Source organism: Lissotriton helveticus, chromosome 10 (genome assembly GCF_964261635.1).
Source record: "Lissotriton helveticus chromosome 10, aLisHel1.1, whole genome shotgun sequence".
Classification (NCBI taxonomy): Eukaryota; Metazoa; Chordata; class Amphibia; order Caudata; family Salamandridae; genus Lissotriton; species Lissotriton helveticus.
In genome coordinates this window covers 715,228,762-715,254,595 of record NC_136071.1, presented here as the reverse complement: position 1 = coordinate 715,254,595, position 25,834 = coordinate 715,228,762, and the positions used below count along the sequence as shown (strand labels likewise).

General features: G+C 43.4%; 1 protein-coding gene across 1 annotated transcript in view; it reads right to left on the bottom strand.

Moving 5' to 3' along the window:
* The window catches only part of NOM1 (nucleolar protein with MIF4G domain 1), a 318,017-nt gene that overhangs the window by 70,665 nt on the left and 221,518 nt on the right, over window positions 1-25,834 (bottom strand). The window contains exons 5-7 of the mRNA XM_078663262.1: window positions 25,448-25,558; window positions 2,927-3,094; window positions 315-436 (exon numbers count right to left, since the gene is read on the bottom strand). Coding sequence (XP_078519388.1) covers window positions 315-436; window positions 2,927-3,094; window positions 25,448-25,558 — 401 coding nt within the window. The remainder of the gene's footprint in view (window positions 1-314; window positions 437-2,926; window positions 3,095-25,447; window positions 25,559-25,834) is intronic.

Here is a 25,834-nt window from a genome sequence, read left to right as displayed (position 1 = left end):
CGCAGTCTAACCATAGCAGATGAAAGCTTGTGAAGAGCATGAAGGGTGGGTGGCTCAAGGCACCTCGCTAACATGTGAATAATTCCTATGTTACAGATCCATAGGTCTTTTGGTGGATTCCTTTCCATTTAGGGTCAAATGCTCCTCATACGATTCCCAGCTCAAGTGCTGCACTCTCTGACCTATAGCAATGCAAACTGAAGCTCATTTGTAATATTACGATCAATGTGAACATCGCTAAAGAAATTATTTTCAGATTTTGAGAAAGCATACAGTGGCAATTTTTCCTGAGAATGAAGATTGAAAGCACTTACTTTAGAAGGTTTTCAAAAGCATCCAGGAAATCTTCACTGCTCATTAGAACACAAAATATATTCCTCCTGATGTCGGTGTTCATTCTCTGCTTACGAGCAAGGTCCATCATTTTCGAGCTTATCTATTGTACAAAAGAAAAGTAATGTTTAAATTATCACAAGATTACCCATACACAGTAGTTATATATTTGATGTTATATATATAGCGGACCAGACACTAACCTCATCAAAGTGCTCAACAATAAATTCTGAGTAGAAATGCATAAACAAAGGCAATAGGAGCAAGTCTTACAAAGGTTAAATAGCACAAGGGAAATTTTATAGTGCAAACCAGACCATATGTGAATGTAGCAAGGATCAGGACTTAATTAAATTGGCCACTCAGTCAATAGTTACTTTATTCGATTTTAGAATAAAGAATTGGCCACTCGTTATCAAGACCTGTTGAATGATGCATGCACTAGGGCACAATTACCACATGCCATAATTGCAAAGAGACAAAGAAGATACTGATACCAAGCAACTAATATTAATGATGATTCACTTCTCATGAAGTGCCTAGTTACCCAAGTCTTAAAGTGCAGTAATAATAGTTGTGTTATTACCCAACTCAACCATACTAACATTATTACCCTAAGAAGGCTGATGGCTTAATGTCATGTAGGGATTCGAACCTGCACCCTAAAGGTGGCCCTGACTGACGAGTAATTTCTCAAGTGGTGGCCATAATCAAGAGGGAGAAAGTGGATGTGGACAGCACATGGTGTAATTTTTACAGGTTTGCCAAGAGAACAACTTCTATCAGAGGTGGACAGCTGAAGGTAATAAAACTTGCCGAAATAAGACAAATATCAATAGACAATAAAGCAAACCACTGCGAGAACATGTGTCAAAGTACAAGTTTCCACCAGTAGCTGATGACCTCCAGGATATACAAGCTGAGCATGTGGGCCCAGACTAAGTACAACCCCTTTAACATTGCCACTACGTTGATTATGCTAAACTGGGGTCTTGGCACAGGAAGTGTTGTCTTTAACAGTCAACATACGTAGCAGAAAGGAGGCTAATTAATGAGGTTCTCAACACCTCTCTTGGCATAAGTCATTGAATGATAGGTTCTTCATAGTTAATTGCTCTAGACAAGAGGGAGGGAAAATGTGTATTAATGAGCGTTTTCTTTTAGTTTTTTTCAAGAGGAGGACTTTGAAACATTTTCAAAACAAGGTGTGTGCCAATCCGCGTTTGGTTTGTAGGGAATGTAATAATTGAGTAGCACACAGGGGAGTGGCAGAAAGGTTGTTGTTTTCGAGATTCACTGCCAAATGTATCAAAGTTCCATTTTGCATTATCTAAATAGCGAATTTTAGCTAATTGCTATTTAGGGAATGCAAAATGGTATGTAAGAAAATAGTGTTTCCCTAATAGCGATTTTTACAGAGTCGCAATCAAAATTAGGGAATTGCTAGTAGGAAATGCCACTCCATTCGTTCCTAAGGGCCTTTTGCATTACCTAATTTGTGATTACCTAATTGGTAATCGCAAATTAGGAAATGCAAAAGCAAGGGTGCCCGGGAATCTAAGGCCCCCCTGAAGCACCCCAAAACAAAATGTACACTACATGGTACTCCGAAAAATGCATCTTTGTGCATCAAAATTGTGTTTTCTAAATGCCCAGTTTGCATTTAGGTAATACGGAATTGAAAATTGAGATTCCCTATTTGGACTCACAATTTTAGGTAATCCCCCAAAAATTTGATTACCTAAAATGCACTGTCAAAGTCTTTCATTCATCTTGAAGGGCTTTTTTGCATTCGTTAACGGTCAAATTTAGCGATTCGCACCGTTTGGGAAAGCAAAATAGGTTGATACATGTGGTCCTCAGTATTTAAAAAAAAAAAAAAAAAAAGTATTGGCAATTTTAACCTAGACTGACTTGTTTCTTTAGAGGTCTTCATGACATTTTTGAAACACGATGTGGGGATGCAACGCAGTGTTTAGTTGGTAGCAAATTTCAAATCTGTGCAGCACACAAAAGAAGTGGTAGTGCGGTCGTGGCTGCCACAATTCAGGATTCAAAAATCTCTTATGTGTCATTTTGACCTAAACAGAAGGCAGATTTTTTATCTTAAGATCTGACTTTCCATTCAGGAATTGATCCTTACTTAAACACTACTCTAAGCATCTCCAGATATTTATAATTAAATAAAGGGCATTCAGAAATATTCTTAAAACAATGACATTCTTACACTAATCACATAAACCTTAACATTCAACTATCTCATGGCTTAGTTACTGACAAAAAGTGTAACTAAGTCATTTATTTTAGGGGAATCTAGGAATTGGTCAACAAAAAGGAAACAGTTGTTGGTTTAGGATGCTTACCTACAATGAATATCATTTTCTGACAAAATGAATTGCTGCCCAGATTATATCAAGATAACAGAGACAGACACTCTTGCCTGGCGTGAAACACGATATATTTTCTAAATTAAGAAAGTGAGCAAAAAGTGATGCTTCCTCTGAGCTTCTAGTAAATTCTCTTCTTTAAAACAAATCGTTTAGAAAAACGTTGAAAACGTGTTTTTAAAGATAAATACACATTTAAGTCATACTTTTCCCACTGGTAACTTCTGCTGGCTGCTGTTGCCGGACTGGCCAATCATCGGAGCTCCACTCCATGAGGATCCTACAATCCACCATCGGCCAACTTGTTCTGCATCCAACAGATTCTCCAGTGAGACACGAAGACGTGTGGCACTACCAGATGTGACGTTGTTAATCTTTAAGTAAAAGCAGAGGTCATCAGCAAACAGTGTTTACTTATAAGGGTGGTTTCATACATTTAGCAATTAATCAAGTGCATGTGAAGTTCTGTGCGAAACCGCACCACATCAACTGCAGAGAATAGTGAAGAAGCATATTTAATATAATAACACAAATACCAGTTTGTCCATGATGATTATAACAAAGGTAGTAACTGCTCCATTACGGTACATACAGGATATGGCAGGAGTCATAAGAGCAAAAAGACTGCTACATAAGAAGTAAACTGAACCTAAGCATGAGAGGTATTTCCTATAGAAGTATAAAAGTTGTGTAGGGCTTCTAAAACATATAGGAATAAACGAGGAGCTAAAGCATGCTTTTAGTACATTTGTACTATGAAGGCAATTTGAGGCTAAAAAGGGAGAAGAGGTGGACTGTGGAAAGGCAAAGTTATTAATACATTTCTATAGAGTTTTATTTTAGCTTTTGTAAGTTGCAAAGTGCAACACTAGTGCAAGAGACAAGCGAAGGAATGGTTGAGTCACAAAAAGCCAGTTTAAAGGGAAATGTATTGGCTCTTATACAGACTGATTAGTAACACAGAAAATGTCCTTTAAAGCACCCAGGCCTTATGTAGTTCCAACTGAAAACACTGGCTTTTGTCCATGTTTGAATGTGAACAGTGCAGAAGTGAAAGAGATTTAAAAGGGAACTACAAGGAAAAACAAGCATTGGCAAAGCCAATAGATTTTTACTATGCAAGATCTATTGGCTTTGTCAATGTTTTTCTTAAATGTTGCACAGCAGTCCGAGCTGCTGAGCTACATAGCTTAAAGTAAAAAGAAAAGTGATATGAAATGGCCAGACCGTGTCATAACACTTAAAAAAAAAATACTTTAAGCTATGTACGTACAAACAAGTTTAAATTATTATTTTCCCTATACTTAATATGCAGTTTATATTCTTGAGCAAATGCCCATTGCAGTTATTAGCGTGTCAAGGTGTAGCTAGCTAGCTGGAACACTGAGCATGGAGAAGCTGTGGAGTTACGGCCAGAGCTGCTGACTTTGGAGATGGAGAATCAGATTCAAGTCTCGGTGTCAGCCCCACATCCAGTGGTTCTGGACAAATCACTTCATCTCCCCGTGTTTGTAAAAATGAATGTGTCCTTGTGTAATGTAACTGGCACTCATTTAAAGTGCTTCAAGTCCTTTCAGTAGACTTTGCGCTATATAAAACAAGCCATATATAGAGGTAGGAGGTAAGCAACTAGCGACGGGGTGGAGAAGGGGCATGCAGTGACGGAAGCGAGGCGGTGAGAGGGACAGGCCAACAATGAAAGGGGAATACAGAGAGGGGGCATGCAGTGACAGAAGTGAGGTGGTGGTAGGGACAGGCAAGCAACAAACAGAATGCGGACGCTGGAAAGTAAAAAATAATAATAAGGAGTTTGTTACTTACCCTGCGAGCATCTATTTGTGGTGTTTAGTAATGCGGATTCACATGCTATGCACACTACTGCCATCTAGTGTTGGGCCCCGACGCTGTCCTGTTTTGCCTTTTCAGCTATTTCTTCTGTCCTCCATTTTGTCTTTTCTACTTACTTTTCTGCCCTCCGCTTTGCCATTTCTGCTCGTTTTTCTGCCCTCTGTTTTGGCTTTCCTGCCCTCTGTTTCGGTGTCACTGAAATATTCACCTAACAATAACGCTACTTTAACCTTTCATTTTTTCAGGGTAAAAAATAACATACACCACTGGGAAGATACAGTTAGGTTAACTGCTGCATAGGAAAAGCGTTTTTGTGCTACTAATAACTTGCCACCGTTTGACGAATCTCCACAATACTTTCCAAACTGGTGCTACTTTTTGACTAGTTTGTACATGGAAAGTTTTGGGGTGACTGGTCAGAGCCGGCACCTCTAACTTTTATTAAGGGGAGGGGTGGCAAGTGATACTCCTCCCGAGCCATTATAGGCCCTGGGGAGCACACCCTCAGGGCCAAAATCATAAAAAAATATTATAGGCTTAAGGGAGCTTCCCTTCGGGCCGAAATTAGCAAAAAGGGGGAAGGGGCACACAGCACCCTCCCCAAACCATCACAGGCCCCAGGGAGGCCACCCCGTAGGCTGACATTTCTCAAAAAGGGAATGGGGGCCAATCCTCCCCAAGCCTCTAAAGGCTCTGAGGACCCCATTGCCCAGGGCCAATAAGTTTTTTTTTTTAAGGGAGAGGGCCGCATGGCACCCCTTCGCAAGCCACCTATGGCCCAGGGACCCCATCCCTGGGGTCGGCTCACATGCTGTGTCCAAGGGAGCTCAACCGCTGGACACATCGGTTTCTCTGCCGCATTAGCGTGGGTAGGGAAACACACGTGTGCTCCCGCTTTGCGGGAGCATTTTTTAATCTCCTGGTATGCAAGAGCAAATACAAAGTCTGCTCCCAGTCGGTGGGAGCTGTGAGAAAATGATTCCACCAGCTGGGAGCAGACTTGAGATCTGTTTGTCTGCAGAAATAGCTCTCTGCAGACTGGAGGAATGACTGCTCCTGCAGCATGCAGGGAGCAGGCTGGGGCCATGGGTGCTTTGGGGCTCCCCGCGCCCTCAACAATTGTATGGTGGGTGCCCTGGGCGGGCAAAAGGGCATCCACCTTTAAGTAATGCGGGCCCCAGGTGTTGGGGTCCCCGGGCCGATAAAGGCTTGGGGAGGAGGACTGAGCAGCACCCCCTTCCTTTTACTTTAAATAGTGTCCCTGGGAGATGGGGTCTCCAGAGCCTAATAAGGCTGCGGAAGGTAAGGGTCACGCAGACCCCCTTGCCATTAAATGTTTGAAAAACGCCCTTAGGAGTTGGGGTCCCCAGGGCTTAATAAGGCTCGGGAAGGGGGGCCAAGGTCTATTATGACTGTGCAATAAAGAATTCTGAAACAAACAAAAGCTTCTGAACTTTCATTGAGATATAGACTCCTTTGTATCAACCTTTTGACTAAGATTATCTTGTCCACTCCACTACGATGTAACTTACATTGCCTTTCCATTCTTTTTGTGTTGAAATTTTTTATTGAAAAAATTTTGATGAAAATTCAAATGCATATACAAATGGAGGGAGAGTACATCAGAAGGAATTGATAAATAAAACTTAGTGCATGTGAGAACATTGTACGAAAGATAAGTCATAAGCAAGAAAAAATAGCAATGATTCCATGATCTAAAAGGTAATGAAGCAAGGAGTATGTGAGTAAAAATATAAGATAAGAGAAGAAAATAGAGAGAAGAAAATAGAAAAGGAAAGAAAGGAAAAGGAGAGAGCAGAGAAGAAAAGGAAAGAAAAAAGAAAAGAAATAAGAACCCCAGAGTAACAAAACCGACTAAAAAGGAAGATAAAAGCAAAGGAAATGGAAGGGGGCGGAAGACAAGCAAAAAAAGTAGGAAAAGGAGGATGCTGAGTAAGATAGAATTAAGAAGGAATGGGAGTCGTAGTAGAGGAAGGAGAGGCGACAGAGTCGGTATCTACTGTGGTGTCCAGGAATGGGGACCAAATTTGAAGAAAGATGGAAGCCTGATCCTGCAGACTATAGATGATACGTTCATGAGAAGCCGTTTGTACCATTGCCACCAACCATTCTTCCTGGGAAGGAGACAAGGGAGACTTCCAATGACGCAAGATACAAATTTTGGCCGTAGCCAAAGCAATATGGAGAAGACGAACCTGTGGCTTGGAGAACCTCGGAAGGTCACGAAAATCATGCAAAATAATATTTGCAGAAGTAAGGGGCAAAGGCAGCGACATGGTGCTAGCCAAAGTCTTACGTATAAAAAGCCAAAATGATCTAGTACGGGGGCATTCACAAATAATGTGCGTAATATCACAACCGGGAGCAGAGCATCTCCAACATAGAGAGTGCGAGAGTAATTTAGCATGATGTAATTTGACTGGGGACCAATGCCATTCATGGAGGATTTTAAAAATACAGAATTTGAGGCGAGCTTCTCGGACACCCTTATGCAATCCTTCTAAGATTTGATCCCATTGAGTATGCGAGTAAGTAACTGACAGACGTGATTGCCACTTCAATTGAAGAGCTTTTGAGAGAGGTTGCGAAAATAGAGGATACAGGAAAGTCTTATAAAGACCAGAAGTTACACCTTTAAGATTCCCCCATAAATGCAGATATGACAAAATAGGAGAAGCAGATAACAGCTCAGGTGGGGAACCTAGGTGTTTGGTGAGAGCTTGCTGAAGCTGAGAATATTTATAAGCTTGTGTGGGTGGTAGGTGAAATTCGTCACTAAGTTGGGGGAAGGATTTAAAATTGTCACCATTAAACAGTTGCTCTAAAGAATGAATGCCAGCTTGCTGCCACGTAGACCAGGACAAAGTACGGCCACGAATACGAATAGCCGAGTTGAACCACAGAGGAGCTTTAATATGAAGCCGCGGGTTAGATTTAAGTATACGATGACTTCTTTGCCAGGATTTATACATTGCAGATAATACAGGATTTTTAGGGTCAGAAGAACTGGTACCCTTACCATATAGAAGGGATAAACCGGGGCCAGAAGTCAGTAAGTGACGTTCGAGTGGGACCCATTGAGGAATGTCTTTAGACTTAGGCAAAAAGAAGGAGAGTTGTGAGAGATGAAGGGCAAGATAATAATGTTCGATAGAGGGAAGACCCAAACCTCCCTGTAATTGGTGGGATTTCAATTTGGCCAAAGTGAGACGTGGTTTAGCCGTACCCCAGATAAATAGTTTAATTTTCAAGTCAATGGACCGAAGAGTGGTTAAGGGAATGTTCAGAGGAAGCATACCCAAAACATACAGAAAGCGCGGTAAGGTAACCATTTTAACCGCCTGAACTCGTCCCCAAAGGGATAAGCCAAGGGCCTTCCATTTGTCAAAGTCTCTTTGCATTTGTACGATTAAAGGAGCTAAATTGTCCACTACAATATTATCTAATCCTCTATTAATGAATATCCCTAGATATTTGAGCCGAGATGGTTGCCAATGGAATGGAAAACCAGATATAGCATCCTTTGTAGTACCAATGGACATGGGTAGTGCTTCACTCTTATCCCAATTTATCTTATAGCCAGAGAAGGAAGAAAAATCATCAATGACGTGGAGAAGAGCAGGAAGAGAGCGGGGAAGATCAGTAAGTGTGAGAAGAACATCATCTGCATATAAATAAATTTTAGAGTGACCAATTGGAAGGGGAACACCTACCACTGCATTCGACTGACGTATTGTAGCGGCCAAAGGTTCCATGGCCAAAAGGAAAAGGAGAGGGGAAAGGGGACAACCTTGGCGAGTACCCCGCCGAATCGGAAATGGACTAGAAAGAAAACCACCACAGTTAACTTGAGCTGATGGGCAATCATAAAGCAGTCGCACTTTAGCTATAAATTGGTCACCTAAGCCAAATCTATGCATGATGGTAAAAAGGTATTCCCATTCAATGCGGTCAAATGCTTTTTCAGCATCTAAAGAAAGAAGGAGGGCATCATCAGCAAGATGTTTGGCTGACCATAGAGCATGAGAGAGAGTACGTAAATGATTCCGGGAGGAACGACCGGGAACAAAACCTACTTGAGAGTTATGAATTAAAGAAGGTAAAACTTTACGGAGACGGGTTGCGAGAATGCTAGCAAGAATCTTAACATCAGAGTTTAAGAGAGATATAGGACGGTAACTACCGCACAACAAAGGATCTTTACCGGGTTTTGGCAAAACCGCTATGATGGCCTTGTTGGAAATAGAACCAAGAGAAGATTCCTCTATAGTTTCCTCAAAGGCAGCATGAAGGGTATCAATGATACTCTGACCAGTCCACTTAAAGAATTCAGGAGGAAAACCATCATCACCCGGAGCTTTATGGTACGGTAAGGCAGTTATAGCTGAGGAGATTTCTTCTTTCATAATAGCACCCTCAAGTAGGGCTCTACCCTCATCTGAGAGTCGTGGAAGATGTACCGCATCCAAAAATTTGGACATCGCTTGCGTGTCTACGTGATTACTTGGAGAGTAGAGAGATCTGTAAAATGAGGCAAATTCCTCAACAATTTCTTGTGGTCGAGTAATTATATCACCACCACTAGATTTAATAGCTGGAATCGCCACAGCGGCTTCTCTCTGACGCAACTGAGCAGCCAGTAACCGACCAGCTTTTTCCCCTTGTTCATAGTGACGGCCTTTCATCTTTTGTAAGGCATATTCTGCCTTAGTAGTAAAAAGATTGTTAAGAGACATGCGTGCCTGTTCCAATAACTTACGGTTTTGGAGAGTCGGTTGTGAAATATACAATTGAGAGAGCCGGCGAATGTCGGTTTCTAGATCTACTTGTTTGGCAACATTTTTTTTGTTATATAAAGCAGCATCCCGCATGAGTTGACCTCTAATGGTTGCCTTAGCAGCCGCCCAAACCATCCTTTTAGAGGAAATAGAATCCTCATTAATAATAAGGTAATCACGCAAGTGTGACTGTAAAAGAAGTTTACCTGCTGGTAGTTTGTATTTGTTTATATTTAAACGCCACGGCTTGCGTCCTGGACGTGAAAGACCCAAATCAAGAGATAAGAAAACAGGAGAGTGATCAGAAAGGGCAGCTTCTAAAATTGTAGAGTCTGTAACCAAGCGGACCGAGTGGTGCGAAAGGAGGAAGTAATCGAGACGTGAAAACGTACCGTGAGTAGAGGAAAAGAACGTGTATTCTTTATCCTGTGGGTGACTGAGTCTCCAATGGTCCACAAGACCAGTGTCGGTGAGAATATCACGGAAGATGGCTCTATCCGAGGCATTGATGGTATCGATGCAACCGGTTCTGTCAAGAACTGGGTCCGGAGCCAGATTCCAATCACCTCCAATGAGAAATTGGGAAGCATGTATTTCTGTAAGAAGACGATTGAGGCGAAGGAAGAATTGTTTTTTGGGACCTACTGGAGCGTATACGGAACCGAGACAAATAAATGAATTCCCAAGTTTCAGTTTAACGAATACATACCGACCTTCCGGATCAGACCATGTCTTGGAAATTGTGAAAGGAAGTGACTTCCTAAAAAGGATGGCCACCCCACATTTACGAACCGGATGAGGATTGGTGGGATCAAGTTTAGAGACACTACTATGGATGACCTTACCAACCCAGTCTCTACTGAGTTTACTGGATTCAATATCATCCAAATGAGTCTCTTGCAATAAAGCAATGTCGACATGCTTAGATTGTAAATAAGAAAGAACTTTCTTGCGTTTTATGTAATGGGTGAGGCCATGAACATTCCAGGAAATCACAGATAACGGATGAGTAGAAGACATAATGATAGGATTCACAAATTCAGGAAGTAGGAAAAGAAGAAACAAATAAATATAGAAAAAAGAAGAGAGATGTTACCCTGGGGAACAAAATACAGAAGGTGAGTAGAAGGTGAAGAGACCAGTTAGGGAAAGGATAAAGGAGAAAGGAAAAATAGATTAGAATGGCAGAGTGAAAAACTGGAATAGACAAAGTAAGTAGAAAAGAAGTAGTAGAGGTATAGAAAAAAAATAAAAAGGAAAAAAGAAAGAAAAGAGAAGAGAAAGTAACCTAGACTGTGAACTACGGGTCTGGGTACACTTAGAGCAACGCCAAGGGAGGCCGGACCCCCTTCGAGGAAAGGAGAATGGGGATCCAGAGGACAGATGATAACATGGAACAGTAGCAACTGAATATAAGAAATGTACCATATCAGAGTTGCAAACCTCTTCCCCTCCCACCATAACACAATGTAAAATATATATGAAACGACAACATGAGCATATACTGTATAGGTGCAGAACAGTCAATGAAGTAAATATATGAAGCTGAACATTAGTAATGGCACTATAAGGAGAGGTGGAAACAGGGAAGAAGCTCCATAAGGGAAGCACTATCTATGAGCGAGACAGGCAAATGCACAGATACTCTTAGGAGGCTGAAAGTACCCAATACAGAATATAAAGAACAATAAGATGGGAATCGCAATATGAAGCAAAAACGGAGCTAGCATAGTACAAAAATGTGACACTAGAACAAAATAAGAAAAGAATGATAAGATAAGAAGAAAGGACAATAGAACAAGTGAAAAAAATTAAAAGAAACCGGAGTATATAATAAAGAGAAAGGAGAGACATAGAAAGAGGGAGATATAAAGAAGAAAGAAAGCATGGAGAGAAACAAAACCAACACTACCATAGAAGGAAGGCGAAATACGAAGTCATTCAAAAGAGGAGAGATGGGAGAAAAAGAAGAATGGGGGTCTAAAGGAAAAATGGGAACTTGAGATATACTGAGCACAATAAAATAAAGTTACATCATCGAAATCGGAACCCCCCTCCCCATCCACCCCTCACAAGAGATTGTCACGATATAGAATGAGGAAAAGAACAAGGGCATCAAAGGTCCCCTACAATCTGAACACAATATGAGAAGAGCATGAGGAGAAGAAATAAAAGCAGGGAGAATGAAGCAAGAGAAAGACAAGGTACATAGGAGAAGAGGTGTGGGAAAAATAGAATAATAAAATAGAGGAGGGAATAAAGCCAAGAGCTCCGAAAGAGAATAGGAAGCAGAAAAGAGGGGGGAAACTGACAGAAGTTGGAAACATGAATGGGACCAGCGAATTGAAAAATACGGAACACCAAACAGGAACTGAACAGCTAAGGAATGAATGAACCGTAGATTGATAAACAGACAACAAAACAAGGGCCAAAGAAAAGGGAGAACAGAGGAAGAACAATCCCCCATAGAGAAGGCATAATCATACAATATGTAGAAACGTTCCTAAAATTTGAAGAAAGAACTTGAAAACTGAGAACAGTAGTCAAATAGAGAATATAGAATAATAATGAGGCGAAAAACATTATGGAAATCATGCAGTAGAGGTGACCACATTATATAGTAATGTAGATTCTTGACTAACGAATCAAGTAGCAAAAACATGACCAACAATAGAAATTGCTACCAATGTGTGAAATAAGAAAACAGTAGAACAGAGAAAGTGAAAGTGAAAGTCAGTCAGCATTAGGGGGTTTCCTTGAGAGGCGATCTAGATTTGTCTCTCTTCTGTGTGTTAGTGAGAGAGGAGACGGAACGCAGAGCTGAGTCTCTATCCTCCTGGGACCGAGGCAAACGGGTGAGATCCCTGCCACGTTGTCTGGAGTCAGTAGAATCGTTCAAAGAAGATGTTGACACATTTGTAACTGAAGGCTTGAATTGAGAAGGAGGCGCATGGGAGGAAGATTGAGTCTCCATATCTTTGGACCTGAGATCGTCCAAGAACTGCTGAAGAAGCGCAGGATCATAAAAGTCTGTAGAATTTCCATTCCTAGTAATACGAAAACGCGCTGGCTCAAATAACCCATATTTGATGTCCATTTGGCGCAGTTGGGGCCGCAAAGAGAGAAACGCCTTCCTCCGCTCATTCGTTTCCTTAGAGAAGTCTGCAGCCATGTGAATGGTATGACCTTGAAACAGAAAGGAGCCTCGTGAGCGAGCCAGTGATAAGATTTGGCGGACTTGTTCATGACGAAGAAAACAGGCTATAATTGGTCGGGGTCTTGCAGAGGCACCAGTGCGAGGTGGACCCAATCTGTGAGCCCGTTGAAACTCAAGAGGGGGAGTAAAGGAAATTCCAGTCAAAGTGGGAAGAGTGACACATAGAAAGTTCTTCATGTCGTGTTGTTCAACATTTTCTGGAAAGCCGAAAAAACGGACATTGTCTCTACGACTGCGATCTTCCAAATCGACGATCTTGCTGTGTAGAAAAAGGAGATCTTGGTCCGAACCTTGAGCAGAATCCAATCGACTTTCCATAGCCACTATTTTAGAGTCTATGTCGTCAATCCTTGTATGAAAAGTAGTGAGTTCAGCTCTAATTGACTTAGTCTCCGCAGCCAATGATGACATGGTAACATCTAGACCCTCCAGTCGACGATTAACTCCAGAAAGTTCTTGTAAAATGCGTTGCATGGTGCTAGATAAGGACTTGTCACTCTGAGGTGACGCAGCTTGCGATGAAGGAGGCGACGCAGAACCATTACCTTTAGGTGGCGAAGCGGAAGGTTGTTTCACTACTTCGGTAAAAAGTGGCTGCTTAGGTCCACGACCCCCATTCCTGGCAACAGACATCTCAGCGTACCGTTGAATAGGCGGTCTACAGTAGCGAATAGATGGGATAGTGAAGTAAGAAGCAATGATGAGACCAATGACGTGTCAAGCACCCATGAGGCAACGATACAGATGCAGCAAGGAAAGGACACGTAGATAGTGCTTAAAAGTAGAGAACAGCACAATGGTGTCTCCAAACAGCGAGTATTGTTTCACCAGAACAGTGTAAAATTGAAGTGACAAATGTCGCGCGCCAAAATCGTCGCCTCAAGAAAGCATGTGGGTATAGTAAGTGAAAACAGCAGCAGGCTAGCTATACCACAGTGATAAATTGGGCCACACAGCAGGAGTGCAGTTATTGAGCTGAAGGTGAAAAAGACATGCAGAGCAACAAAATGAGGTGACCTTATGCAATAAAGAAAGGTGTCACCAACTGTCACTTGGGGCCAACATAACTAAGCACATAAATCTACTTTGAAGAAATGCAAGGCAATTGTTTGTGGCACTGTGGAAAATATTGCAAAGTCAGTGGAAAATGCAAAAGGCGCCGTGAAAAATCATTCCTGTAGTTCTGTATGTGGAGAAATCCTCTCAGAAAGGTATTGGGAGAGGGAGCCGTGTGTTAAGAATACACACAATGTTAAGTCCCGGTGTCTGTCTAAGTGTAGGAGCGCGGCCTCGTCTGCTGAGGGGGTGCGGCCTAAGGCGTCAGAAAGCCCGGCCCTGGAGTTGCTGGAGGCGCGGCTTACCCTGACAGGAAGTGCGGCGTCATAGGCACGGAGGTCCCAGTGGAGATGACGGCGCAGACAGTCACGTCTTCATGCCGGCAGAAATGAAGGAAACCAGCGCTGCAGCAGCACAAGAAAAACGTCGCTGCATTCCTGGCAACGTCCGCTGATAGTGAAGCTTCAAAAGCAGGATCCCGGCAGACAGGTAGGCAAGGGAGGCTCGTTGGGGGTCCGTCCCTCAGCGGAGCTCTCCCCTCAGGCGGCCATCTTCCTGCGTGGCCAGACCACGCCCCCCTGCCTTTCCATTCTTGAAGTCATTTTATGATATACAAGCTGTGTGCAGCTGGCTCAAGGAGGAGGAGGGCAACAACAGGATTATTACCAATAAGTTGAACTCTGGGAAGTGAAGTTAACCCTGCTACTGCTGCCTCCTAGTACATCGTTTTTGTAAAAGCACCAGAAATCACTTGTCCAAATCTAGGGCCAGAAAACCGACAAGCTACTGAGTTGGAGTGAGAGGCAAAAAACAGTTTCTCATACAGATTGAACCATAACTTCTTGCCTGCCTTTTTGGCCACCATGTCGGAGAAGCTGGGCTTTTACTATACCTGTGTAGTCACTTTGATTTACGGATGCCTGTTACAATAGGTACCTAGCTCATTTTCTTGAACACACTTTTCAGAGCCCTGGCCTAAACCTTGGTGAAGATGGCATTCTTGAGGTTTAGATAAACCAACAAATTTGAAAGCAGGTCACTAAGCACCCACGCTCGTAGCATAGTCCTATGTATCTCTGTCTCAGAGCAACCCCAGGTGAAAGCTAGGCCTATACACTTCAAGACGAGAAAGTTCTCATTCTTAATAATGAGCCACATGTTAACTATGAGGCGGCTGCATTAGTACAAAAAGTACTGGGTACTGGAGGTCGTGCTGTGCAAGAACACAGAAGCATGGGTGATAATACCATCATTATTGCAAAAAGGTAATTGAAAACCTTTACAAGGATGGGTTTCACACCATAAGTGCTTATCACAAACGGTGTGATCAGGGGGACTACTTGGAGCAACGAGTAGCAAAGGATCACTACAAGGGACTGCTATGTTGGGAAAAGAATAGTTTCTAACCTGTAGGTGTAGTTTTGCAGCTCGAAGAGCTTTCTGGATTCACTATGCTATGCATTATTCCGTGGTCTAGTCGTTGGGTCCGGAATCGTAGTCTTTTCTTTTTCTTTTTTTTTTCCGTAGCCCAGGTGGGCGTCAACGTCCCACCTTCTGGTGTTCTTCCTGTGACGTCGGCATGCTTCCTGCGAAGCTCCCACCTTTGGGCGCCATCTTCGGATTCTTTTTTTCTTGTTTTTGTTTTTTGTTCGTGAATCCTTGGCAATGTTTTCAAGTTCTTCCTTTAAGTAAATGAATGTTCATTTTGTCTCTTAAAGTGTCTGTTTGTATTTTATTCCTTGTATTCCCACCTTCTCCTGCCTCATCTTTCTGGCGGAGGTGGGTGGGTTCGCTAGTGAATCCAGAAAGATCTACACCGACCGGTAATAAACTATTCGTTTTGCAGCGTGAATCTTTCTGGATTTACTCTGCTGTGCATAGACTTTGTAGCGGTTTATGTTTGTGGGCGCTGGGTGGAAGATGAGCGTTGATTGTTGAATATATGTTGAAGCACTTTTTGTCCTACCTGTGCTTCTTTGTTCATTTGTATATCCACGCAGTAGTGCTTAGTGAACGTGTGCACTGAAGCCCATGTTGCCGGCACGCATATGTCTTGAATGGGTGTCTTAGCCAGGAAGACTATTGTTGCTCCTTTTTGTCTGGTAGAGTGGGTTTGTGCCCCCTCTGTTAGTTCTTGACCTGCCGTGCGATCCATTGTGCGATGGTGGCCTTAGTTACTGGTCTACCCAGGAAACTGCTTGCGAAGGACACAAAGAACTGCTTTGTTTTCCTGTGCTCTTTAGTTCTTTCCATGTAATGCATTACTGCCCTTCTAGCATCCACAGTGTGCAGTGCCCTCTCTGCGCTTGTGGATGGTTTCTGAAAGAAGCTTAGTATTTGTATTGTCTTCTTGTGAAACCTTGACACCACCTTTGGCATAAAGTGTGGGTCCGTTCTCATTACCACCGTCATTGTGTATTTGGATGTAAGGTTCGTGACGCGTTAGTGCTTGCAGTTCGCTTACCCTGCGTAGCGAGGTGATTGCCACTAGAATGGCTGTCTTCGTTGTGTGCATTTGTAGTGAGGCTTTATGGATGGGTTCAAAAGGCGCCTTAATAAGTTCTGTTAAGACTAAATTAAGTTTCCATGCCGGTGGTGTGATCCTTTTAGCCCCTTCCAGGAATCTTTTTACTACTTGTGATGTAAAGAAGCTCACTCCTGTCTCTCCTCTTGTGTAGGCTACTATCGCTGCTAGGTGAACTCTCAACGAGGTAGAACTTAGATTTGATTTCAGAGGGGGGGTGAATATTTTAGCACTGTTGATTCCTTTGTCATCTTTTTGTTTAGTTTTACTTTGATGCACCATTGTGTGAATCTTTTCCATTTTGCCACATAGCACCTCCGTGTGGTAGGTCTCCTTGTCTCTCGTAGCACCCGCAGTGTGCTCTCTGGCAGTTTCAGGTGTGTGAACTCTATATCTTCAGGAGCCATGCCGTAGGCCGAGGCAGAGGCACTCTGGGTGGAGTACCTCTCTGTTTTGCATGGAGAGTAAGTCTTTCCTCTTCCCGAACTTGTGAGGAGGTCCCTGCGCCATTTCCACTATTTGTGAGAACCATGACTGTTTGGCCCACTGTGGTGCCACTAGAATCAGCGTCATGTTGCTGGTTCTGCATTTGCTGACTACCCTGTGCATCAGTGGTATCGGGGGGGGAAAAGCGTAGGCAAATTTTTTCGACCAGATTATCCGTAGGGCAGTCCCCTGGGATTGTTCCCCTGGTTGCCTGGATGTGAAGTATCAGCATTTTGCATTCTGGTGTGTTGCAACTACGTCTATTGTTGGTGTCCCCCACCTCTTGAATAGCCTTTGTGTTTCTTGTGCATTGAGCTCCCACTCGTGGGATGCCAATGTCTGTCTGCTGAGCCAGTCTGCCTCCACATTGTCCTTTCCTGGTAGGCGTATAGCTAGGAGGTCTATCCTGAGTGGGATGGCCCATCTCCATATGTCCTGTGCTAGGTTGGATAGTGCGATTGATTGTGTTCCTCCCCGTTTGTTTATGTAGAACATCGTTTTGGTGTCGTCGGATTGTATCAGCACTCTTTGCCCGTACAGTTGTTTCTAGAAGGCCTTTAGTGCAAGGAACACAGTCTTCAGCTCCAGATAGTTGATGTGTTTGATTGCATCTGCTGGGGTCCACAGGCCCCGCACCTTGAGTTGGTCAGTGTGCTCTCCATCCTTTCTGGGATGGGTCTGTGCGATGGTCAGTGTGGGGTTTGGTGATGTCAGAGGCTTCCCCTTTGTTATGTTTTCCTTGTTCCACCATGCCATCTACTCCTGCACTGCGTGCGTTACAACCACTAGATCTTCCCAACTCCCTGTAGCTTGTGACCATTGTTGTTGCAGCCATTCCTGGAATGGTCTCATGTAGAGTCATATATTGGGGACTAGGTGTATGCAGGACGCCATCATCCCGATGATCTTGCTCACTGTCCTCACTGTCAGAGCTCGCCCCTTCTGGTACTGACGTGTCTCCATCAGCAGGGCAAGTGTTCTCTTGTCGCTGGGGAACACTTTGCTCTGTATGGTGTTGATCTGTGCGCCTAGTAAGATCTTCACCTGTTCTGATTCCATCGAGGATTTCCCCCAGTGTATTGAGAATCCCAGTTCTGTTAGCGTCTCTGTGACCCGCTGTGCATGTTCTTTGCATTGTTTGTAGGAACTTGCTTTTATTAGCCAGTCGTCGAGGTAGGGGTATACATGAATCCCTTCCCTCCTTAGGTGCGCTGCCACGGCTGCGAGGCACTTGGTGAAGACCCTTGGCGCGGATTTTAGTCCGAAGGCGAGGGCAGTGAACTGGTAGTGTGCTTTGTCAATGGCAAATCTCAGTAGGTGTTTGTGCTGACTGTTCATGGGAATGTGTAGGTAGGCGTCTTTTAGGTCTATGGTGGACAAAGTCTCCGTCCCTTATCTGAGGGATGACTTCTTGAAGAGATGTCATTTTGAATTTTTGCGTTTTTATGTATTGGTTCAGGAACCATAGGTCCAGGATTGGTCTTAACGTTTCGTCCACCTTTGGTACGAGGAAGTAGTTCGAGTACACCCCCTTGTTTCTTTCTTTGAATGGTACTGTTTCTATGGCCTCTTTGTGGAGGAGTTCTTGTGCTTCCTCTAGGAGTAGTGCTAGTTCTTTTCCTGAGCGCAATTTCTTTTTTGATTCCTGTTTAGTGGTTTCTTTTCCAGTTCTATGCAGTATCCGAACTGTATGATGTTCAGTATCCATTTGTCTGTTGTTATTTTCTTCCATTCTTGGAAGAAGTGTTTCAGTCTGCCTCCTACTGGTGTTACATGTTGGTTGACCTTTACCCCATGTAACCCTTTGTTCTTGGCTTTGTTGTGCCCCACCCATAGAGGTGTTGTGGGGGTGGGCAGGCTTGGTGGTGCGGAATCACTTTGAGGTGGGTTGCTGGCCCCTCTTCTTGTTTGCCCTCGTTCATTCGCCCTCCCGCGAAAGGACTGGCCCTGAGGCTGGTATTGCCAGGTTTGCTTCTGCTGGCCCTGCTGTGCTTGACTGTCGTCCTGGTAGCTCTGCTGGAATGTCTGATGGGAAGTTCCTGGCTGGTTTCCCCCTCTTCCGTTTGCCTCCGTGTCGGGTGCCTCTTTTCATTCCTCTGAATTGCAAGGCCCCCATGGATCTTGCAGTTTCATTTTCCTTTTTCAGTTGGTAGAGTTTCTCATCCACTGGTGCTCCGAACAGGGTTTCTCCATTGAAGGGAGTGTTCAGAATGTCATTCTGTACTTCCGGCTTGAAGCCTGAAATCCTCAGCCAGGCATGCCTTCTTTCTGCGACCCCGATCATCATGAGCCTGCTGGATGTGCCTGCCGCATCCAGGGCTGATTTCAGGAATGAGTTAGCTATATTCTTTCTTTCCTCCACCAGGTGCCTAGCTCTCTGTTGGTATTGCTCAGGGAGGTGTTTGAGCAGCTGCCCGACCTCGTCCCAATGCTGGTACGTATGTCTGTTGAGTAGGGCATTAGAGTTGGCAATGCGCCAGTGTACTGCTGCATTCCTCTCTATTTTCCTTCCAGTCAGGTCTAGCCTCTTACTTTCTTTGTCTGGTGGCGGGCCTGAGTTTGTGGGAATGTTGGCCCTCTTTCTGGCTGTTGCTGCGATGATGGAGTCAGCCATGACGGATCCCTGGATGGAGGGAGGGTCCTTAGAGGAGTGTTTGTATTTCTTCTCTGTCCTAGGTGTGAGAGACCTGCAGGCTTGCTGGTTCCTTGAATGCCCCCTCCCCTGGTTCAGGACACTTGGTAGCATGGGGAGGAATTGACTCCTGGTTTGACTGGGGAGCAGGGTCTCTAAGAGGAAGCAGGCTTTCGGTTTTTCTTCTTCCAGTTTCACTCCATAAGCTGTTGCCGCGTTCCTGATGACCATGTTGTAGATCCCAATGTCATCTGGCGGCGAAGGCCTTGAAGGATAGGTCTCCACGGCCTCCTCTGGGCTTTCAGCGTCTAGGTCCTGCCAATCCAGGTCCTGCGCCACCGAGGATGCCGAGTCCAAACTCATGCGCTGGTCTTCCTCGCCTTCCTCATCATAGTATAGGCCCTCTTCCTCTTGTTGTTGTTGGGGCTCAGGAGTTTTTGGCACATTTTCGGCGTCGAACTCCTCTTCGTCGTCGACTTCGATGATCGTCTCCGCCGACTTCACCGGGATGGTGAACCTCTTCATCCGTTCATCGAATTCTCTTTTCCTTTGCAGGAGGTTATCCATTTCGGCCTCAAGACTTCTCTTCTTCCTTTCCATCTCGGCGGCCTGTTCGGCGTTGAGTGTTTCTGACGATCTCTTCGACGTAGACGTTAATTTCAAAGTAGCCTTCGGGTCCTTTTCCTTCAGCGTCGAGCGCTCCTTTTCAGGGACGTCCTTCGACGACCTAGGCTTTTCTTGTGTTTTCGCCGCCTGGGAGTCCTTTTCGAAGGATCTGCTGGGCTGTTTGTCCTTGGATGCAGCTGCGGCCGTCGAAATCTTGGGCGCCAGCGCTCCTTTTGTGGACTTAGGCTTTCGAGAGTCTGTCTGGGTTTTAGGGGTCGACGTCTCGCCTACCTCTTTTGTAGTTTTCTTATCGGTCTCTGCGACCGTGAAGTCATCTGGTCCATCGGCGATGTTGTCCTCTTCGTCACTGGAGAGACTCAAGTCACGAAGCGACGGAGGTTGGCCTTTTCCTTGCATGCTGTGGTTGGCTATCCTCTGTCTCTCTCTAATCCTGAGAGTCTTCGGGGTGAAGACGGAGCAGGCGTTGCAATCCTTGCTTTCGTGGTCGACCGGCAGGCAGAGGTTGCAAACCGGGTGCTGGTCCTTCTGCGCGTATTTGTGGTGGCAATTGTGGCAGAATTTGAACGGAGTCTTGTCCATTCCTGCGCTCAGGGGGCCCCCTGTGTGCGCATTCTCCGTTGTACGTCAAAGTTTTCGATGATTTCCTCCTCCTTCCTCGTCCCGGCTCAGTGGTCTTGTTCCTGGATGTATTCTCCAATATTTTTTGGTAGATTTCAGTCTTTTCCTTCTTCTTTTCTCTAAAAACTCTGGAAACTCTCGGTGACGATCCAGACCCAATGGCGGAAAAAAGAATCTGAAGATGGCACCCAAAGGTGGGAACTTCTGCAGGAAGCGTGCCGACATCACAGGAAGTACACCAGAAGGTGGGACGTCGACGCTCACCTGGGCTACGGGAAAAAAAAAAAAAGACTAAGATTCCGGACCCAACCACTAGACCGCGGAATAATGCACAGCATAGTGAATCCAGAAAGATTCATGCTGCAAAACATTGTCGCCTCAGCATTGCGATATTCATAAGGGACAAACTGAAATCACTAATTTGTGTTCTCTTACACAGAGCACAAAAAAGGCTCATGTTCATGCCTAGAATACCAACAAACATCCACGGTGTCAGAAAACAATCTGATTATGTCAAGATTCACAATTGTCCTTAAATACTTAAAAAGCAACCTCTGTTTTAAATCCTCAATAGAGACTGCTAATGATCTATGTCCCTCTTAGCAAAAGCCTCAGCACGTACAAAGGTGTTTGCTTAAGCTAGGATATTCCTGTAAATACAAAATCTTGCACAGCTTATACCGGTGCTCCAGCAGCTGATAAGGCTAGAGTGGCTGCACAATCCTGGCATAATTATTTGGGCTTTACAGTATGGGTGTTTCTAATGGTCTTGGAAGATAGCTTACATGCAACTGTGCTGCCACATGGTTTCCTAACCTGCTTCTCGGCGGAACGGTATTATTAAAGTGGTGCACGTGGTGAATAAAGATTAGATTGCTGAGGAATGGCAAGCAGTTTGTGTCTATAAAATCATGCTTTTTAATGGATAGAACATGTAATGTTTATAAAAGTAAGGCTAGCAGGAGCAATGTAGGCTATTGACGAACCTGGGCACAGGATCAGAGTTCATCCTTTTCTAACTCAATCATGGCATTAGGCTGGGAAATATTCAGTTGTATTTATGATGACTCCTACAACATACTAGGTAAGTTAAATGTAACCAGTAAGAGGCACATATGGAATCTTCAATTGATTGCAATAAAGTATACACTTAAAATGGTGTAAATTAAACAAAAAATGTTTAGGTCGGTCCCCTTCGCCAAGATGTTCTTAAACTGCAGCGCCCAATCAAGCATCATGTTCAGTTCATGATGTAAATTATACAAGACTAATGTTCCAGAAGGTCAGAGACTGACATTGTGATGGAGAATGACCCGGCATGCATCCTGGAAATAATGTTGCCAACAGAAAAGCCTCTAATCTGATGCTCCAAGCTCTGATATATTGCTGATGCATTTTTACCTGCCAGTCATCTGGTTCTGTACCTCAATTTAATTGTAATCACATATTAAAATCTAGATAGGTCAATTTAGAACCCGGAAGACCATATCCTTTATGTATTTCAAAGGCAGCCACATATCCAAGCTAAATGTGCATATTTAATTTGTATAGCCAGTGGTTATCCTGAAATCGATCTGCCTCTCATGGACATAAGCTGGACATCACTGGTCTAATGCATTAACATTCTCCGGTTAGTGAATGCTGCCATTGGCTGGTTCCAGGTGACGAGTGAACATCTGGCTAGAAAAAATAAAGCTTCTCATTTAGAGCACAAAGGAAAATATCTAAGTAAAAATATAGCATCATCGTTTTCATGACCACCCGGCTTTATCTCACAGTTCTGAGATACACTTCAAAAGAAAAATCAGGTGTAAAATGAGGTGGTAGCATGATCATGTGTTGCATTTTACCTATGCAAGTACCACAAGCATACTGCTGGTAGTAATGCAAAGCATTTTGAATGCAGTTTTACAGTGTCATTGAAGGGTAAACCTACATCACAATACTTTTACCGCTAAGCCTTAAATGTGTGCACAGCCAGGAACAAGGTTAAAGCAAATATTGCACATTTGAGCTGTGCTCTGATTGAGCTCTCTGGTTTATAATTTTGCACGATAATGCAACAAGTTATCAGATAAGGAATAAACATTTTTTTCTCTTTCAAGGACACTTTTTAAAACTGGACATTTCCATCCATACACACACTGCCTGCCATTCTGTCAGCATATACAAGTAAGCCTGTGAAGGAAAGGACAACAAGGCAGCCTGCATCCTATCTTTACATACTTGGTACCATGGGCATGCTCCTTAGTCAGTAAGGTCGTCCAGAACTTACAAGTTAAGTATCACCATTCCCAGTTCTGCCACCTCTTTCAAACTTCAGGACTAGTCCATTACAGGAATTAACCTCCAGAATCAGAATAGAGGGTTATTTATTTTCGTCCAACCACACATCGGATGAACATAGTTTATTACAGCCTCAATTAATGTATGAGCAAAAGAGGAGGAAACAGATTTCACAATGCCAATCGTTAAGCACGACATTATGCAAGGGTCACACAGGTTGACTACCCCAACACAATCCCCTTTGCCCCCTGCCCATACATTAAGCTCCAAACCACAGATATCCTTAAAGTCTATTAAGGAATTATCTAATGAAAAATACAACTCATTGGCCAGAGCATAATAACCACGAGCATTCTTTTTGAGGTGCAAGTTAAAGGCTTTTTATAAATTCCAAAAGTAACAAAAAACTGCGTGAAGCATCCACCCAGATTAAAATGTGTCACTCAATTTACTCACAACAGTGTGCTTATATAAGGAGCTATTACATCGGTTTCTTCAACTCTGAAATCTCTGAAGACTAGGTCTTCATATACCATAGAAACGTACACACACATACATATAGAGCCTTATTACGATGTCAGCAGACTTTTGTCCGCCCAACACAGTTGTGGAAAGGGATCGTCTGACCTCCGGTTACAACTGCAACAAGCTTCCATTGAGAACTTGAGGTTTTGAAACATCCCTGCACCGCATGGCCACATGGTGAAGAGATGTTTAGGGGGGACCATGGTGCCCCTAGGCCCTATTGCTAGGGGACCCCAATGTCACTTTCCGACAGCTCCTCCTTGTCAGAAAGGCTGACATGGAATGGCTTTTGGAAACCGAAATCATAATCCCCGACAGCAGAGACATTGTCATTAAGGAATTATGCAGTCTGTCCAATGGAGCTTAAGCCCGTCTGAACCACTTCGGAATCCCCCCGCAGGTTTACCGATGACCGCAGTCTTCCTAATACGGGGGTCGGACTGTAAACCAACTATGTTGGGTGGAAACCCTCCAACTGCTGGTCAAAGGCTTCCTGCCCAACATCATAATGAGGCCCATGATGTTTGGTAACTTGACCCACTAGTTAAATTCTTACATACAAAGTTCCTGGTGCCTTATCACAAAGCAGGATTTTGCCAAACTGAAGCTTAATGAAGATCCCCTTAGATTTTATTATCATCAGAAGGACTTCATAGTGATAAAATCTGTAAGAGGCATATTATATTAACTGTTGATTAAACACGGAAAACATGAATATTCGATTAACACTCAAATAAAACATATAGGGTATAATTTAGAGCTTGGCGAACGGGTTACTCTGTCACAACAGTGACTGATATCCCGTCCGCCGAAACATAAATCCCACCATATCCTATAGGATTTAGATTTCGGTGGATGGGATATCCATCACTGTTGTGACAGAGTAACCCTTCTGACAAGATCTGAATCAGGTCCAAAAACAATTAATAAAATACACCTTTGAGGGTAACTTGCAAGGTAGAGTTGCCATCAGCTGTCAACGACGACCAAAGGCACATACCAGGTAAAGCCATCCAAACGCAGGTTACTATCACTCATTTAAAAGGCAATTTATACAATTAAATTAAAAAAAAAAAAACGTTTTTGCAGGTTGCAGGCCATGCATTGACTAAACAACTCACAAGGTCAGATTACAAAAAATGGAGACTCGTCGTGGTCTATTGAGTTTTAAAGTTACCTGGAAGCTCTGTCAAGCAGAGTGCCAATGCTACAACTGTCACTACTCTGGGGTTGTAAGTGGTACCGTGGTCTCCTTTACCATTCTAATCTTTTTCTGATTTCGGGTAGCCTGTGTCAGGCTTTTCTCAATAGGCTATACATGGGCCAGAACAACAAGAAGATCCATGATCATGAAGAATACCATGAACTGTGCACAGGGTTTACAATTAAACCTTGCAAAGATCTAGTACCATGGATGTGTCACTTGAACTTAGTTATATGAACATGAGCCAATTGTGCCAATGGTTATTATAATATGCGACTGAGCTCCCCTGCTGACAGCAACCTGAGGAATGTCATGCCTGTCGACACTGTCTGCTATATATTGCACTGATCCAAAATGGTGATGACATATATGTATTCTCACTCGCAATCACTCCTTTTACGTCTATCATTAAAAAAGTCAATTAAGTTGTTTAATAAACGGACCATCCAGTGAATATATCAAAATACTGATTGTTGGTGACTGATACAGATGCAGGACTATGTGATTCATCATCCTATTATAACTAACACAGTTGATTGGCAGAAGTGAGTTTTCCAAACAACTTCCTCACCTCCAGAAGGAGGCAGGTCAGGCCAGGTAGGAGGGCTTTTCTCCCAGGCAGTCTATACTACCCCAAATTCATGTCCACTTTGGAGCAGACCAAAGCCTTACTACCCTGTGCTACCATAATTAGGTTCTTAACCAAGTTGCATGCCTTGAGGTTTTCCCAAATTCAAATTAAGACCAAGCCATTCACACTCTAACGCCCTCACCCATCTTTGAATGTCTAATATAGTAACCTTGTAACCTTTATTGATTGATTGAAAATTAGCTCTTGTGAAGTTCCAGCATCTTATTTTTGTAAAGCTAATGGTTACACAGTAAGGAAGCAATAAATGTATTACCCGTGATCTCTGCAACTTCCTCAGTTTCTCCACGGGTTCTGGATCATAACCTGGTATTTTCCGCATGTCATTATTCTTAAGGGCTAGCATGGTCTCCAGCATGAACCGGACCTAAAGAGAAATGCGTAAAATCACAACTGAATATTATTTACATATGAATGTACAGTGTGCGAAGTATAGTCTTTTTGGAGCGGTAGCTCGATTTCAGTTTGAATGATCACTAATGCGGGCATCTGAAGAACCATCAAAGAAAACTTTTAAAGGCAGCTGCAATAAACGAATTAAAATACAGACTCTCTCATAAATCACTTGATGACTACACATCTAAGCATGACATTCCAAGTATTTTCCTATGACTTGGCTCCACATCTTTACTGATATCTTAAA